At 34.5% G+C, this 13,643-nt stretch overlaps 3 protein-coding genes across 3 annotated transcripts; 1 reads left to right on the plus strand and 2 right to left on the minus strand.

Moving 5' to 3' along the window:
* Positions 1-388: 388 nt before the first annotated feature.
* Positions 389-2,077, minus strand: LOTGIDRAFT_154289 (hypothetical protein; the record flags this gene model as incomplete). The annotated part of the gene is made up of 2 exons (XM_009061989.1): positions 389-538; positions 809-2,077. 2 exons carry the CDS (start codon positions 2,075-2,077, stop codon positions 389-391), a joined length of 1,419 nt encoding a protein of 472 aa, XP_009060237.1.
* A 553-nt stretch (positions 2,078-2,630) lies between these two features.
* LOTGIDRAFT_210191 (hypothetical protein) lies at positions 2,631-5,303 on the plus strand. Its single transcript, XM_009061990.1, has 5 exons — positions 2,631-2,759; positions 3,116-3,212; positions 4,237-4,306; positions 4,471-4,588; positions 4,832-5,303. Exons 1-5 carry the CDS (start codon positions 2,682-2,684, stop codon positions 4,937-4,939), a joined length of 471 nt encoding a protein of 156 aa, XP_009060238.1. The 5' UTR covers positions 2,631-2,681; the 3' UTR covers positions 4,940-5,303.
* A 5,187-nt stretch (positions 5,304-10,490) lies between these two features.
* Positions 10,491-12,010, minus strand: LOTGIDRAFT_183199 (hypothetical protein; the record flags this gene model as incomplete). Its single annotated transcript, XM_009061991.1, has 4 exons — positions 11,845-12,010; positions 11,371-11,547; positions 10,885-11,078; positions 10,491-10,752 (listed from the first exon to the last, which is right to left on the minus strand). Coding segments are annotated over exons 1-4 (750 nt in total), but the record flags the coding sequence as incomplete, so codon positions are not given.
* Between the last annotated feature and the right edge of the window lie 1,633 nt (positions 12,011-13,643).

The raw sequence follows: 13,643 nt of genomic DNA on the forward strand, positions 1-13,643 counted from the left end.
AACACACACGAACGTACTTCACAGTTATTTTGAATCTCTATACCTCAACTGAAAAAGTTGAATTTTTAAAAAGGCTGTTATATTTCAGAAATCTTTCAAATCAGCCATTTCTAAAACTAAAAATGTGATATGAAAGCATAGTTGAAATATATTAAGCCTTTTTCAAAATTCGACTTGGATTTTGCGAGAGATTCAAAATGGCTGTGATCTTCGTTCGTGTGTGTTTTTTCCGTGCGAGAATACGTAGTTTCGTATGTAGTCTACCAACACCATACCAAACTTACTTCAATATTGAGTCTGAAAAAAGGATTAGGCTTTATTCATTAACTTTTATTATATATTGTCTTTTAGTCCCTCCCTTTATATATTTGAAATACACTGTTTGATTTCAAGATGCTACCACTGCTTTTCGATATGGTGATTCGTTTAGGAAAAAATACTGCTTGCTTTCCACTTCTTGTTTATGTTTTAAATTGGTATCCTTTAATTTGCGAAGAAATACCTCAACCTTTTGCATTGCTTCAATATTCTCAATTTGCTGAAAAATAAAACAGATCTATGTTATTCTGAACCTGACAATCATTTTAGCCTACCACCGTCTCTTCAAAACATCAAGAGATTGTTTTAAATTTCACCGCCTCATATGAAATGATATTGACCAAGTGAACCATAGTACAGTGACGATGGAAAATAGATATACGAGCATATATCTTTGTCGCCGTGTCAATATGTTTGACAATCTTTAAAAAGTTTTTTTTTTGCACATGCATTTGCAAGAGGTCAGACGCACAAAATATATTATACTTACAGCTCGAGATTTGAAAGCTTGCAATTTACTTTCACGTTCAGTTGGAGATGAAAACCGTTTGATCTGAAAAGCTGAACGGAAACCTAATGATGAGAAGCCTTGGCTTGGTGATGGAGTACGACACTTTGCGGATGTTGCTCTTAAATTAGGAGCGGATTGAGGTGTAAGAGTGTGATCTATCATATAGGTTTTTAAGATGACTTCAGATTCCGGGTTGTCCACATATCTCTTGTAGTTGAGATTAGATAAAGGTGCTGATTTAATACGAGTAGATGCTGAAACAGAACTTGGAGATTGTACGTACGTTCCGCTCGGTGCCAAGTTCCATCTTGCTCTCATATTCTGGGCTCCTTTTCGTATGTTTATCTTCTCATCGTTGTAAAAATGCTTCAATTTCATTTGACAAGCATGACATTTAGATCTGTGGGAACCAGATCTGCGTTCGCTTTTGCCTTCTGTTGTGTTGGGTGGCCGATATAAAATGGGATTGGGTGCATATTTAAATCGACTTTTCTCAGCTTCATCAGTTCGGGAATGTGCTCTGAGATAATTATGTTTCTGTTTGACGCTTTTCGTATTTGTCGAATCTGATGCTCGTTTAACTGTCATATCCTTTTGCAATTGCTTGATTATCTTTTCAAGATTTTGAATTTCTTGCTCATAATCTACATCATTGTAAGTGATACTAGGTGTCTGAGTTTGCTTTCTCTCGTTCAGTGGTGTAGATGGCGGCATTGGAGACGATCTTGTGCTGGAAAAATTATCACCATATTTTATATTTGGCGATTCGGGTCTTGAGTTATGCTGAAAAGTTTCTGTGTTTGATATCGGAACCATTGGACTGCTGTCAATAGGAGCACCAGCAACATTTTTAGCCGTGCTAGAAGTATTGTCGAATTTAGGTAGGTAATCCAGTTTGGGATTACCATTGGAATGAAATCTGAATCCTGGTGGAGGAAGCATGCTGTCAACCATCTCGAAAACTATTGGATCGCTGAGTGAGGAGACTGACGACGGATTAAGATAATTAGAGGATAGGGAGTTATATAAGATTCTCTGTTCTCGATTAACTTCTTCAAGGTGGCGATACCTCTGTTTTTCAAGTTCTTCTATCTTCTTCTGAAGTCTTGCTAATTCAAATGCATTTTGAGGACATTCTATTATCTTGGCATCAATGAAGACCTTACCTAATTTTTCACGGAGATCTTGTAATGTTTTTGACGGTCTGAGATAATCTTTTCTACCCGGTTTATGAAGTACAGCACTCATTTCAACAAATTCTGCATCGATCTGTACTTGGTCTGTAGTTGTAGCCCACCTTGAATAGCCTTGCTATGATTACAAGGCTAACTGTATGATTCTAGCTGTGACGTAATGTAGTTTATGAACGTCATTTGATTGTTGATAGAGGTCTATTTTGTTTAACAAGTCAACGTAATTTATACTATCTGAGAACCAGATTGTTCTATGCCTTCTTTTGTAAAAAAGAAAAAAAATTATCATTGCTTACCCTAAATTGTGATAAATGATTATGGCAGCTGGGAGTCGTCTGGGAGACCAAATTACTAAAACAAATTCCCTTCTGACTTATTTTTATTATTCATTATACCGTAGTAACATTTCCGATGTTTAGACTAGCCCTAAAAACTGTTTATAATCACATTCTTATTCTACAAAAGTGGTTTCGATTAAAAAGTGTTCAAAACTACGGCTCTTTTCAATTTTTCAATAATTCTAGCCTACTGACTGGAAATTGGTGAATACTAGTTTATTACCATTGTTGAATACGTATTTAGTATCGTGTGCAAATTTAACCGGTACAAAGAGATAATATACCCATTACGCTTGCTTGGTAGGTCAAAATTGGTCGACAATGTCCGAGATAAAAGCAGTCTGTGTTTTGAAAGGCAAGGATGGAGTTGGCGAAGGCGTTGTTCATTTTACACAACAGGTATGAATTAGTCCAATATAGTTAAACGCATAACCCTGTCAGGCTAGTTTTTCGATATGAAAATACATACATGTCCATGACGATAAAAATTTGTGGTGCGTCTTATCACTGCGTGATACTCGCACCTACCGTCAGTGCCGATGTCTTTTTGAACTACATCTTAAAAAAAAACATTCATATGAAAAAAATAGTATTTTCATCCAAATTTTTAAATTCTTATATTTTTACACACTGTAAGCATTCTTGAATAATATTTTTTCTTTTAGAATACAATCAATGTGTATTCATCGTAATAAACATGTTTTTGAATGTACCAAACTGCCTAATAATTTTTAAGATATATTCTTTTCTCTCAGGGACCTGATGCAGAAGTGGTTGTGAAAGGGAAATTAGAAAAATTACAACCAGGAGAGCACGGTTTTCATATCCATGAACTTGGTGATAATACTAATGGTATACACACTTTTTTTTAATTAATTACTTCTTGGTAATTAATGATTATTCATGCTTTATTTATTCAGTAACATTTGGTGATCTACTTTTGTTAATGTCATGAATACCTTTAATATAGGTAGCTGATACTATCTGAATATCTACTACAAATTCTATTTTTGACAAATTTATGCCAATACACCTTTTTTTAAGTGGCTGAAGAGAAAAATACTGCCAAAAACATGTTATGCTTACTGATAGTTACTTACATTTTTGAAGAAGTGTAATGGAAATAATATGTCCATTTTGTAAGAAAATTGAGTAAACATCCTTTTCCAGATATCCTCCAGTGTGAATGTGTGAATGTGAATAATAAAAAAAAGTCAAAAGCGGTATGCACGTTGAGAGAATTTGTTTTAGCAATTTGGTCTTACACTGATTCAATGTAAAATATCTTATTACCAACTACTTATAATTCAAATAACATAATGATTGAAATGTTAAAATCAAATATTTATATTCACATGTAACTTAACTAAAATCCATTCAGATAATTCATTTAGCATCTTCAAAAAATCTTAAATGATAAACCAGAAGTATATTTTCAACTGTAAAGTGTCATTAGTAAATTGAAAAATGTTTGTAGTAAAATGATAAGTGAAACATCTTTTGTGTTGTATGTCTTCTGTTTTATCTCAAATGAATTATATTTAATGCAAATTACTAAAGTCATGACCCTTTTGAATATTCAGCATAGCTTCTCTTTTTTAAACAATGACTGCTTTATGGAGGCCCATCGTTTTCAAAATTGTTTCTTTTTTGTTTCGCCTTAAATCATATTGGCGAATGTCACCGCCTTCTTAATGCCCTGATTAGATGTGAAGCTTAATAATGGTGCCATGCATGTCTGACATTGTTTGAATTATAAGTAGTAGGTAATAAGATATTTTTTACATTTGTCTTTGAATCAGTGTATTAGACAAATCAGTAGAGCATGGATTAATGGCGCAAATTGACCTCCATAGAAAACATGTATATATTGTAGGTTGTATAAGTGCTGGTGGTCATTACAATCCATTTAGTAAAACTCATGGAGGTCCCACATCAGATGATAGGTAAGTATATCAAAGATTATTCTGTAAGCTTATTAGAAACATATTGCTTTAAATTTTATAGAGAGATAACATGTAGAGGAGACCTCATCTGTGCCAACATATTTCAAGAGTATAAATTGATTCATTAGAATACCAGTAACCACAGATGTTTAATTTATTTTCAGACATGTTGGTGATCTAGGTAATGTAACAGCTAATGATGGTAATGTGGCTGAATTCACTATTACAGATAAACAATTAAAATTAACAGGTCCTTATTCTATTATTGGTAGAACTGTTGTGGTGAGTAATCTCTCTAAACTCCTCATCATGTACATCATAGATTGTTTAAATCATTTCTTTCCAGATTGAAAGTTTAAAATCATTTTATTCCTATAAAATGTAACATGAGTCAAGAAGAAAAGCTAAGACTTTATTAACCTCCACAATTAGAATACCATCATTATTAACCTTGGGGTTGAAAACATCTGTAGAGGTCTTTTTTCCACTCATTTTGTTGACATAAATTTATAATTTGTGTTAAAGGTTCATGAAAAAGTTGATGACTTGGGAAAAGGAGGAAATGATGAAAGCTTGAAAACTGGTAATGCAGGTCCAAGATTAGCTTGTGGAGTAATTGGTATTACGAAGTAAATTAGTGTTGATATAAAGAAATATTTTGTACCTCGATCTAATTAACATAAATTGTTGTTGATTTATTTACAGTTTGTAAACAAAATTTGTAGAATAATATAATATAATTGTGTACATTCCTCCTGGTTTGTTTTTGTATGTTCATTATATGATACCCTTCGTCTTTTGTGGTTACTTTTGATGGTCTACAAGTTTATAAAATTATGATGAAAAATAATAAGAGTTACTTATTACATACTGTATATTTGCGTGTGTAAAGCACAGACTTTTACCCCAAGAAAGACTTGCCAAACTAGTTTCACTATGATACATGATTTTATACATAGTACAAAAATACAAATATTTGAAAAAATCTTTATATATTTATGATGATCTTTTCATAAAATTGTTGAGCAGAGCCGTGTGGGTTATCTAGGTTTACAATCTGATAAATATTAATAAATACTACAATTTCAGCCACGCCCTCAGTCATTGCATTGTGATACCAAATATTGAATACATAGTTAATTGTTGAGCTGAGCTGTTATTTCGAGCTTTAGAATCTGGGCCAATCAATAAATACCAATATTTCGTCCTTCCCCTCAGTCATTGCATTGTGATACCAAAGAGACAAATGGACATATATTTGTTTGCTAAAAAACTGTAATAATGATAGAATTCTAATAATGAAATAATAGCAAACACCTGTCATTATTGGGCAAATACATCGAGGGTTAGTACTTAGTATCCAGAAATGTTGAATTTAAGGTATACCATGTTTCATTTCTGTGGCAGAACTCCTTCCGAGTCGGCTTTTGACTATTTCAGCTCACCCTCGTACATTAGATGGAACTATAGAGCAGTCAGGTGCTCTTTCCTTAAGGTCGGTCAATCAGATTGGTCGAAAAAATTCTGCACAAATTAGATTAAAGGATTTGTTGCACCTAGCATATCTAGTGAAGGACAGAATCTTCCAACATAAAAACAAAACCAGACACACTATATGTTTATTCAAAAGCAAGAAAAAGGTTAACAAGAAACAAGCTTATTGGGTAAATAGATAAATTAAAATCGTAATCCGATTCTGGATACAAAAGCAATTAAGCCTAGGTCTACTATTAATATTAACATTGTACATTCCAAATTTGCAATATGTCTCTACAATTTACTGAAAATAAGTCCATGGATTAACTTGTTCCGTTTCGATGTGAAAGGATTTTTTTTTTGAAAAAAAGAGAATTGTCTCTTGACAAAATACTTTCAAAATGAAACATGCTTATGTTTTAATATTTTTACATACAAATTATTTATAATTTTGTAACTGGATTTTGAAATATTGGGCTCTATTCAGTCCTTCAGAACGATTTAGCCTACGTAGCAAACGTTAATTATATAGCCTATTTATTATTCTGTACACATGATGAATTCACGAGATTTACCATGTGTGTCGACTTCTTTTAGCGAAGGGAGAAATAACCAATTTGAAGAGCATAATAGGTCTCTTAAAACGTGGAATAGGTTTAAGATTAGCAGCCGATTTCCACTGCCAAGGATAGGCCTAATTCTACTGAGAGCAGCTGACTTTTTATCTTCGTTGTCATCAACTAGAAGGTGCAACGAATGGTCAGATAGAAGTAATATGACGTTCATACTGGAAGTGCGGGCTATCACCTTCAAGTAGCCTATAGTTGGTGTACTTGTAGGCCACAAAAAATTCTTAGTCATGGATCTAGATCTTAAGCGGAACCAAGGAAATCACACGACAGCACATTTATTCGGCTATAGGTGCATTTTAAATGTAATCTAACGAGAAGCACATATTTCCAATACAGCCCTTTTTTTTTTTACCGCGTCGACATCAAACCAAGGTTTCATAGAGGACGTTTCAGTTTTCACGATCGATCGAACTTGATTAGAATTGAATTAAGCTCAGATTTTCAAATACTGTAATCCTGAATGCAGTTATTTAATGCAAAATATTAGCCTTTGCACCGTTCTAGGTTTTAATTACCAAACGTAGTCCGTAGTCCTACCATGCTTGACCGACACCAAGTGACTTGTATAAAATGTGCTTCATATTCTAGATTTTTCCCCAAATGGAAGCATGTAATCATCCTAGTCGATCCATCCTACTTGCATACGTAGTTATTAATAGCTTTCCCCTGTGAAATTGGTATCATTTCCAACTACTGCAATTCAGTCTTAATACTTTGAAAATCTGAATCTTAATGTTACATATCTGAGTGTCATTTTGCGGATGAAACAAAATTACACCTACCGTTTTATAGAGCTCACACAAGAACAACAAAGTTAAGAATAGCATAGCTGAAAACTGTTACAAACAGAAACAGGATTTTTTACAAACTTTGACTTAATATTTAAAAGCCTACAAAAAGAAATATACTTCACTTAATTCTTTCAAAATATATAATACAAATAGTTTCAGCTATGCATATTCTTCTAACAACAATGCAAATACTTAAAATAAAAGTGCCGACACCAAGACAGTTTGAAAATTAATGGGAATTTCAGTTGCACAAGTCCATTGATTCTTCTGAAATAGTTATCACAAGGCTGTTTTTTCTTCTATGATATTATCAATCATTCCAATTAAAGGTGTGTTGGTTAAATATGTGTGGTGTATGGTGTAACATGTCTTCTGAAATCTTGTGTTTGGGTGTGAAGCTGAAAGAAAACTCTGAAATAAAAGAAGCATTTCCATCAACTATCTTCATTATCCAGCCAAATTAAGATACTCAAATTAAATAAGGTTTTGATATTCAACAATACAATAAATGTTACAAAAATTTGAATAATCTTTTTCATCAATTTGAAAATTTAACAGGCTGATAATCAAGATGTACTTCAGTTATCAAACATCATAATACATGCAAATTGTGTGAGCTCTATTTCCATTTTCATCTGTTCTTCTCTGTATTTACAATATATACTTACCTTATATGACTAAATATTTATAAAGCTAAAAACAAGGCTTCCTTTTTACCACAATAAAAAGAAAACCTTAGACTACAGGTACAAACAAAAGCAATAATGAAGATGAATCTCCATATTTTGCAACAATATTTACATCAGAAAAATTAATAGATTTACATCAAAACTTGCTGCTGATACCTGTAGTCTAAATAAGTGTACAAGAAGAAAATAATCATGGACCATTTGGCCTAACTTTGTGTCTCAATTTCAAATATGGTTTTCTGCTAATCTAAGTAAAGCTATATCTGAAACAGCTAGCTAATATCAATTCAGTGGAATATGCAACTGCCAAAAAGAAATCTATTTGTTAAATTTTTCAAATGAATTGGTTTTTGAGCTTGATTTAGAGTCAATCAGATATAATTTTATTTAGATAGATAAAAATTAAGGGACACATAACTTTGTTTATGAAATTTTTGTATTTCATTATTAAAATAACCGGATCAACAGTTATGCACTCATTTCTTATAAATAATCATTCTATTCACAAAGTTCAATTTCAAGTAAAAAATAAAATAGGTCTTTTTTAATAACACAAGCATTTCTCTCACTGTACACTGAATCTTAAAAACAAAAATATTCGTGATTTCTTACTGTACACACATGAAAGAAAAAAAATCAACAAATTTTAACTAAGGATCCCTGATATATCCCTCAATATTTAGGCTTCAAATTATTTCTCAATCCTGTCTTAACCTCTCAAATAATACAAAAAGAATAGCAGGTGTTTTCCACTATAGTAGATGACTTAAAGGACAGAAATGTAACCTCAAAATCACATAAAAAGGTATAAAATTGCCACCACTTCACTATTCTTTGACCACGTTTAGACACACATTACCACTCAAAACAGTTAAATAACTAGTATTACATTTATAAGCCTAATAATTTAGCACACATCATTTATCACTTGAATCAACAATATTTTCACATTCTGTTGGCTTTTCCTCTGTATTAATTAAAGGAGTAACACTTTCACTTTTTGTTTCGCTTGCCACTTTGTCCACTGTAGGTTCGGTCACTACTTTTGATACTGGTTCTACTTGAACTTCAGAAGTGTTGTTCAAGTCTCCGTTTTTGTGATTTTCATCATTAGATGGATCTAACACCTTGTCTGTTTTCTTATCATTCTCAACAGATGCTGGTCCATTTAACTTTCCAGATTCTTCAACACCAACTTCAGGTGTGGGATCTGCTACTACCGGGGTCTCTGTTGACTGAGTCAACACAGGTGCTGCAATTGGTTGAGAGATCAAAGATGGGGCAACAGCAGGGGATGTCAATGGTGCTGCTACTGCAGGAAATTCTTTGGGTTTGTCTTGTTTTTCAGGAGTAGAATCGACTGGTGGTGGCTCAGAAATGTCAGGTGTTGGTAAAAGGGGTACTACAGGCTTGACTGTTGGTGATGTTATAGCTGGTTCAGTTGTTTTAGAACCTGGTGTTGGTAATAAAGGTAACCCAGTTTTAGCAGCTGCAGGTGCTTGTTCAGGTGCAATTTGAGGTGGCAATAATGGTGCAGCAGGAGAGGGTAGCAAAGGTGCTCCAAGTGATGGCAATAGTGGTGCTCCAGGTGATGGCAAAAGAGGCTGTGTAGTTTTAACAGTTGGTGTTGACAACAAGGGCTGACCAATTTTATGATCTTTTTGCACCCCTTCATCACTGTTAGAAACATCGGGATTCAAAAGAAGAGAATCAGCTGGCTTATTTGATTCAGCAGAATCATTTGGTGGCATTTCCTCTTTCGGTACTAACTGAGATAGGGCTTTCTCAACCAGTCTGGATCCTAAGGACTGCAATTCTTTGCTTACAGTAACATCACTCCACCTACTCTGACGACTGGACCGATCTCTATTTCTAGGTCTTTTCTCTGGATTGTGAAAATCCATATCAACATCTCGATCATTTTTCATATCATTGTCTCTACTGTTTCTCCGTTTTTCTCGTCTAAACATGTCACCATCAAAATCATTTTCAGGCTCATTTTCGTTGTTACCATCTATGAATCTACCAGGTGGTGGTCCCCGTAGATCAACTTCCATTAAAGGTCTTGGCAGACCAAATCTGTCTTCACGATTAAAATTTGGTGGCTCTTGACTCTCTCTAAAATTTGGACTAGAAAATCTGTTGAATATTGGAGGTCTGAATCCTAAAAGTCCTGGTCTTGGTGGACCCATCATTCTAGGACTCGAGCCCAAAATAGGTCTACTTTGTGTATTTGGTGAGCTTGTTGGTGGTTCAGATGAAACTGGCATACCAGGTCTTAATCTAGGCGTGCTAGGTCTAGCATCTGGCATTCTCATTAATGGTTGTCTGGGACTATTGCCCAACAATGGCATGGAGCCTGGACCAGTAGGCCGTGCTGGAGATCCTGGGAGCAATGAAGGTATCAACATTCTTGGAGCTCCACCTCTCTGAAGCAAAGGCATAAGTCCTGGTCGTAAAGCAAAATTTGGGGTTCCAAATGCAGGATTCCCTGTTGGTATTATACGATCATCAACATCTTCTACCATGTCTGTCTGCCAATCATTGTCATCCTCTTCAGGCTTGCTCACATTATTAAATGGAGGTCGTAATAAAGGATTCCCAGGTATCATCATTCGGAATCGAGGTGGTGGAAGATGTGTTGGAATCTCTAAGCTACCAGGTTGATGATGAAATCTAGGTCCACCGAGAGCAGACACTGTTTGCACAGCAGGTAAAGATGAAGAAGAGGACACTAAAGTCATTGGTGGACGAAATTGCATCCCTTGCAATTGACTTGTGCTTAGTAGTCCAACTTGTCCCTGACTAACTGGTTGACCTGGGAGAACAGGTTGTCCACCAAGAGAACTTGGAGGCATCTGAAACCAAAGATTTATAAAATATTAGAAATATACAATAATAAAATTCAAGATAAGGTAAAGGATGCAACAGGTACCATGTTGTTTATGTTGTTAAAAAAAAACTAGGAGATTTGTAGACAATCAACATACCTGTAAGCCAGCTGGTAACATACTGCCAGGAGGCATTCCTTGCATCTGTCCTGGTGGTAATTGAAGGTTAGGTCCTGCACCGGGTGGAAACTGCATACCTTGTGGTGGCAATCCAGGTGGTAACTGCCCTGGTAATTGGCCTGGCATTGTCAGCATCATAGGAGGCATCATGCCTGGCATCTGAGGAGGCAATCCTACAAAATGAAGAGATTCAATGAATAAATGAGTACAAGTCTCATATACCAGGTGAGGTGGCATTAAACCAACATAATGGTATTCAAGTGATGGACAAGGGAAATCCTTACCTTAAGGACTGGACACACCAAAAAACAGGAAATGAAAGAACACATTATGCATTGATCTGCTTTTTCCACTTATGAAGGGGGCAATTTCCAACCCTATATAATGTTGCCAATTTTTAATACACTTGGGATATCATTATTTTCAATGACTAAAATTTGCTTGGAGAGGAAAATATATACTTACCAGCAGGCATTTGTGCTGGTCCACCTCGAGGAACTTGACCAGGGGAGGGACTAGGATCACCAGGTCCACCCTGTCCCCCTGGGAAAGGCATATGAGCCATATTAGGCTGTGTCATCATTTTACTCATATCTTCTTGAATCTGTACATCTTCATCTTCACTTGTACCAAACTTCATATCTACAATTCATTATATTTTTATACAATTCTTCTATTAAAATATCAGCAATCAAATTTTACTTTAATTTTACTGTAACAAAGACAGGTTTTTAAAGTCAGCCCTCTTTTTATCAGAACCTTTAACAAAATTTAAATACCAGTGTGCAGGATATTGGCTAATGGTTCCATAAATGAAATTAACACGAATCAAAACAAAGCCATATATAGCTGGCAAAGAGCGCAATAACCCTTTAACAACTTATACTTATCATATAAACAAAATATCAATTTAATCTACACACACAAACCTTGACTCACCTTTCAAATGTTCCGGTAAGGTTTCTGGGTCTATGTCACCACCCTCTACTAATTGATGTAAATCAGATGGCAATTTATTCCAGGGTATATATGTCACACCTAAATCAACATCCCACATCTGCTTATATTGGGGACCTTTTACGCCAAATCCAGGAGCCCATGCAACCTATAAAATTCCAGTTTTATTAACTACATAAACATGTTATCTGTAAGTCTTGATTGGATTGGCATACTTAAGACAGAAAAAACACACATTATATTTCAAGGTTCCCTTGCAGATATGGCCATAAAATTGAGGAAAATTCTACCAACATGCTTCAATGTTTCATTAACAAGTTGGCAAATGAAATAATACAAATTGGCCATATTTTGACACACATGACAATGTATACTTAATGTCTAGACTGTGATTATCTTTTCGATTTTACTTACTTTTAACAAACTACTATTTAATTTCATGCCCTGCAATCTTTCAACTGCTTTTGCTGCATCCTTCCTTTTTGTCATACACACAAATGCACATCCCCTTGGAGGTATCATCTACAAGTAATCATAACATAACACTCAGAAAACATTGTCAAAATATAAGAAAGTTGAAGGAAAGTATTTTCTGACAAGGGCTTTGATGACCTACATTAATAAGAATCTTTCAATAAGTAAGGGTTAGTGTTCACTAAAGCATCACAATATCATCCCCTATCCCCATACAATACAACTGGTAAAATTCTCTTTCAGCATTAAAGCCCTGCCAATATCAGTAAGAGTGTCCAATCTCAGTTGAAGAAATGCTGTTTTAATCAAGTTATTTAAATATGGTATAATTTATCACAAAGATTACTGGTATCGAACAAGCTTTGCTTGAATGAAAATGTTTCATAATGAAATAATAGTCTATGTTCAATTCATAACTACTTACATTAATACTTTCTATTGTACCATACTTCTCTATTTCAAACTTTAATTCATCTTCAGTAGTATTTCTAGCAACATGTCCTAACCAAATTGTTTTACTACACACTGAAATTAAATGGAGGGTCATCAGGTTAAGTTGCTGTCTTCACATCATTAGGCTTGTAATAAAAAAAAACATATAGAATGCAATGAGATACATGTTGTCTCTTCTCTCTCAAATTGAAATATATCAATAGCCTACCACTGAGATTTTCATATTTGATTGGTGGTAATCCCTTTTTACGTCTTTCCTTATCTTTTTCTTTCTGACGTTCTCGATCTCTGTCTCGTTCACGATCCCGAGATCTAGAAAGATAATCATAGCATTTTCAATGTATATATTGAAAGATTATAATCACAGCAAAATCTTGATTGCCATTCAAATGATACCAAAATCAGTCATCTCTTTTCCTTGCAAATCTGACAGAATGTTATTTTCAGGAATATTAAAACAGAACTGAAATATCTACATCTAAAACCATAAATGTCCATACCTTGACCTCCTATGTCTATCACGTGATCTAGAACGACGTCTTCTATCACCTCTTTCTCTATCACGTGACCGGGATCGTGATCTCCTTGAACGCCTTCTTGGTGATCTAAAAATAATCATAAATATTATAGAGAAAATAAAAACCAGACAGAGTTGTTCAAAATCATAAGTGTCTCTTTATCTGTAAAGGTAAAATAATGTGTTTACAATATCAACTGCATAATACATAAATATAACCATACCTGTCCCTGTGTCTGCGCTCATTACGTTCTTCACGAGGTGGGGGTATCTCAATTATCTCTACACCAGAATCAAGATCCACAACTTCATGTGGTTGTGGTCTCCCCATAGACCC

Source organism: Lottia gigantea (assembly GCF_000327385.1).
Source record: "Lottia gigantea unplaced genomic scaffold LOTGIsca_5, whole genome shotgun sequence".
NCBI lineage: Eukaryota > Metazoa > Mollusca > Gastropoda > Lottiidae > Lottia > Lottia gigantea.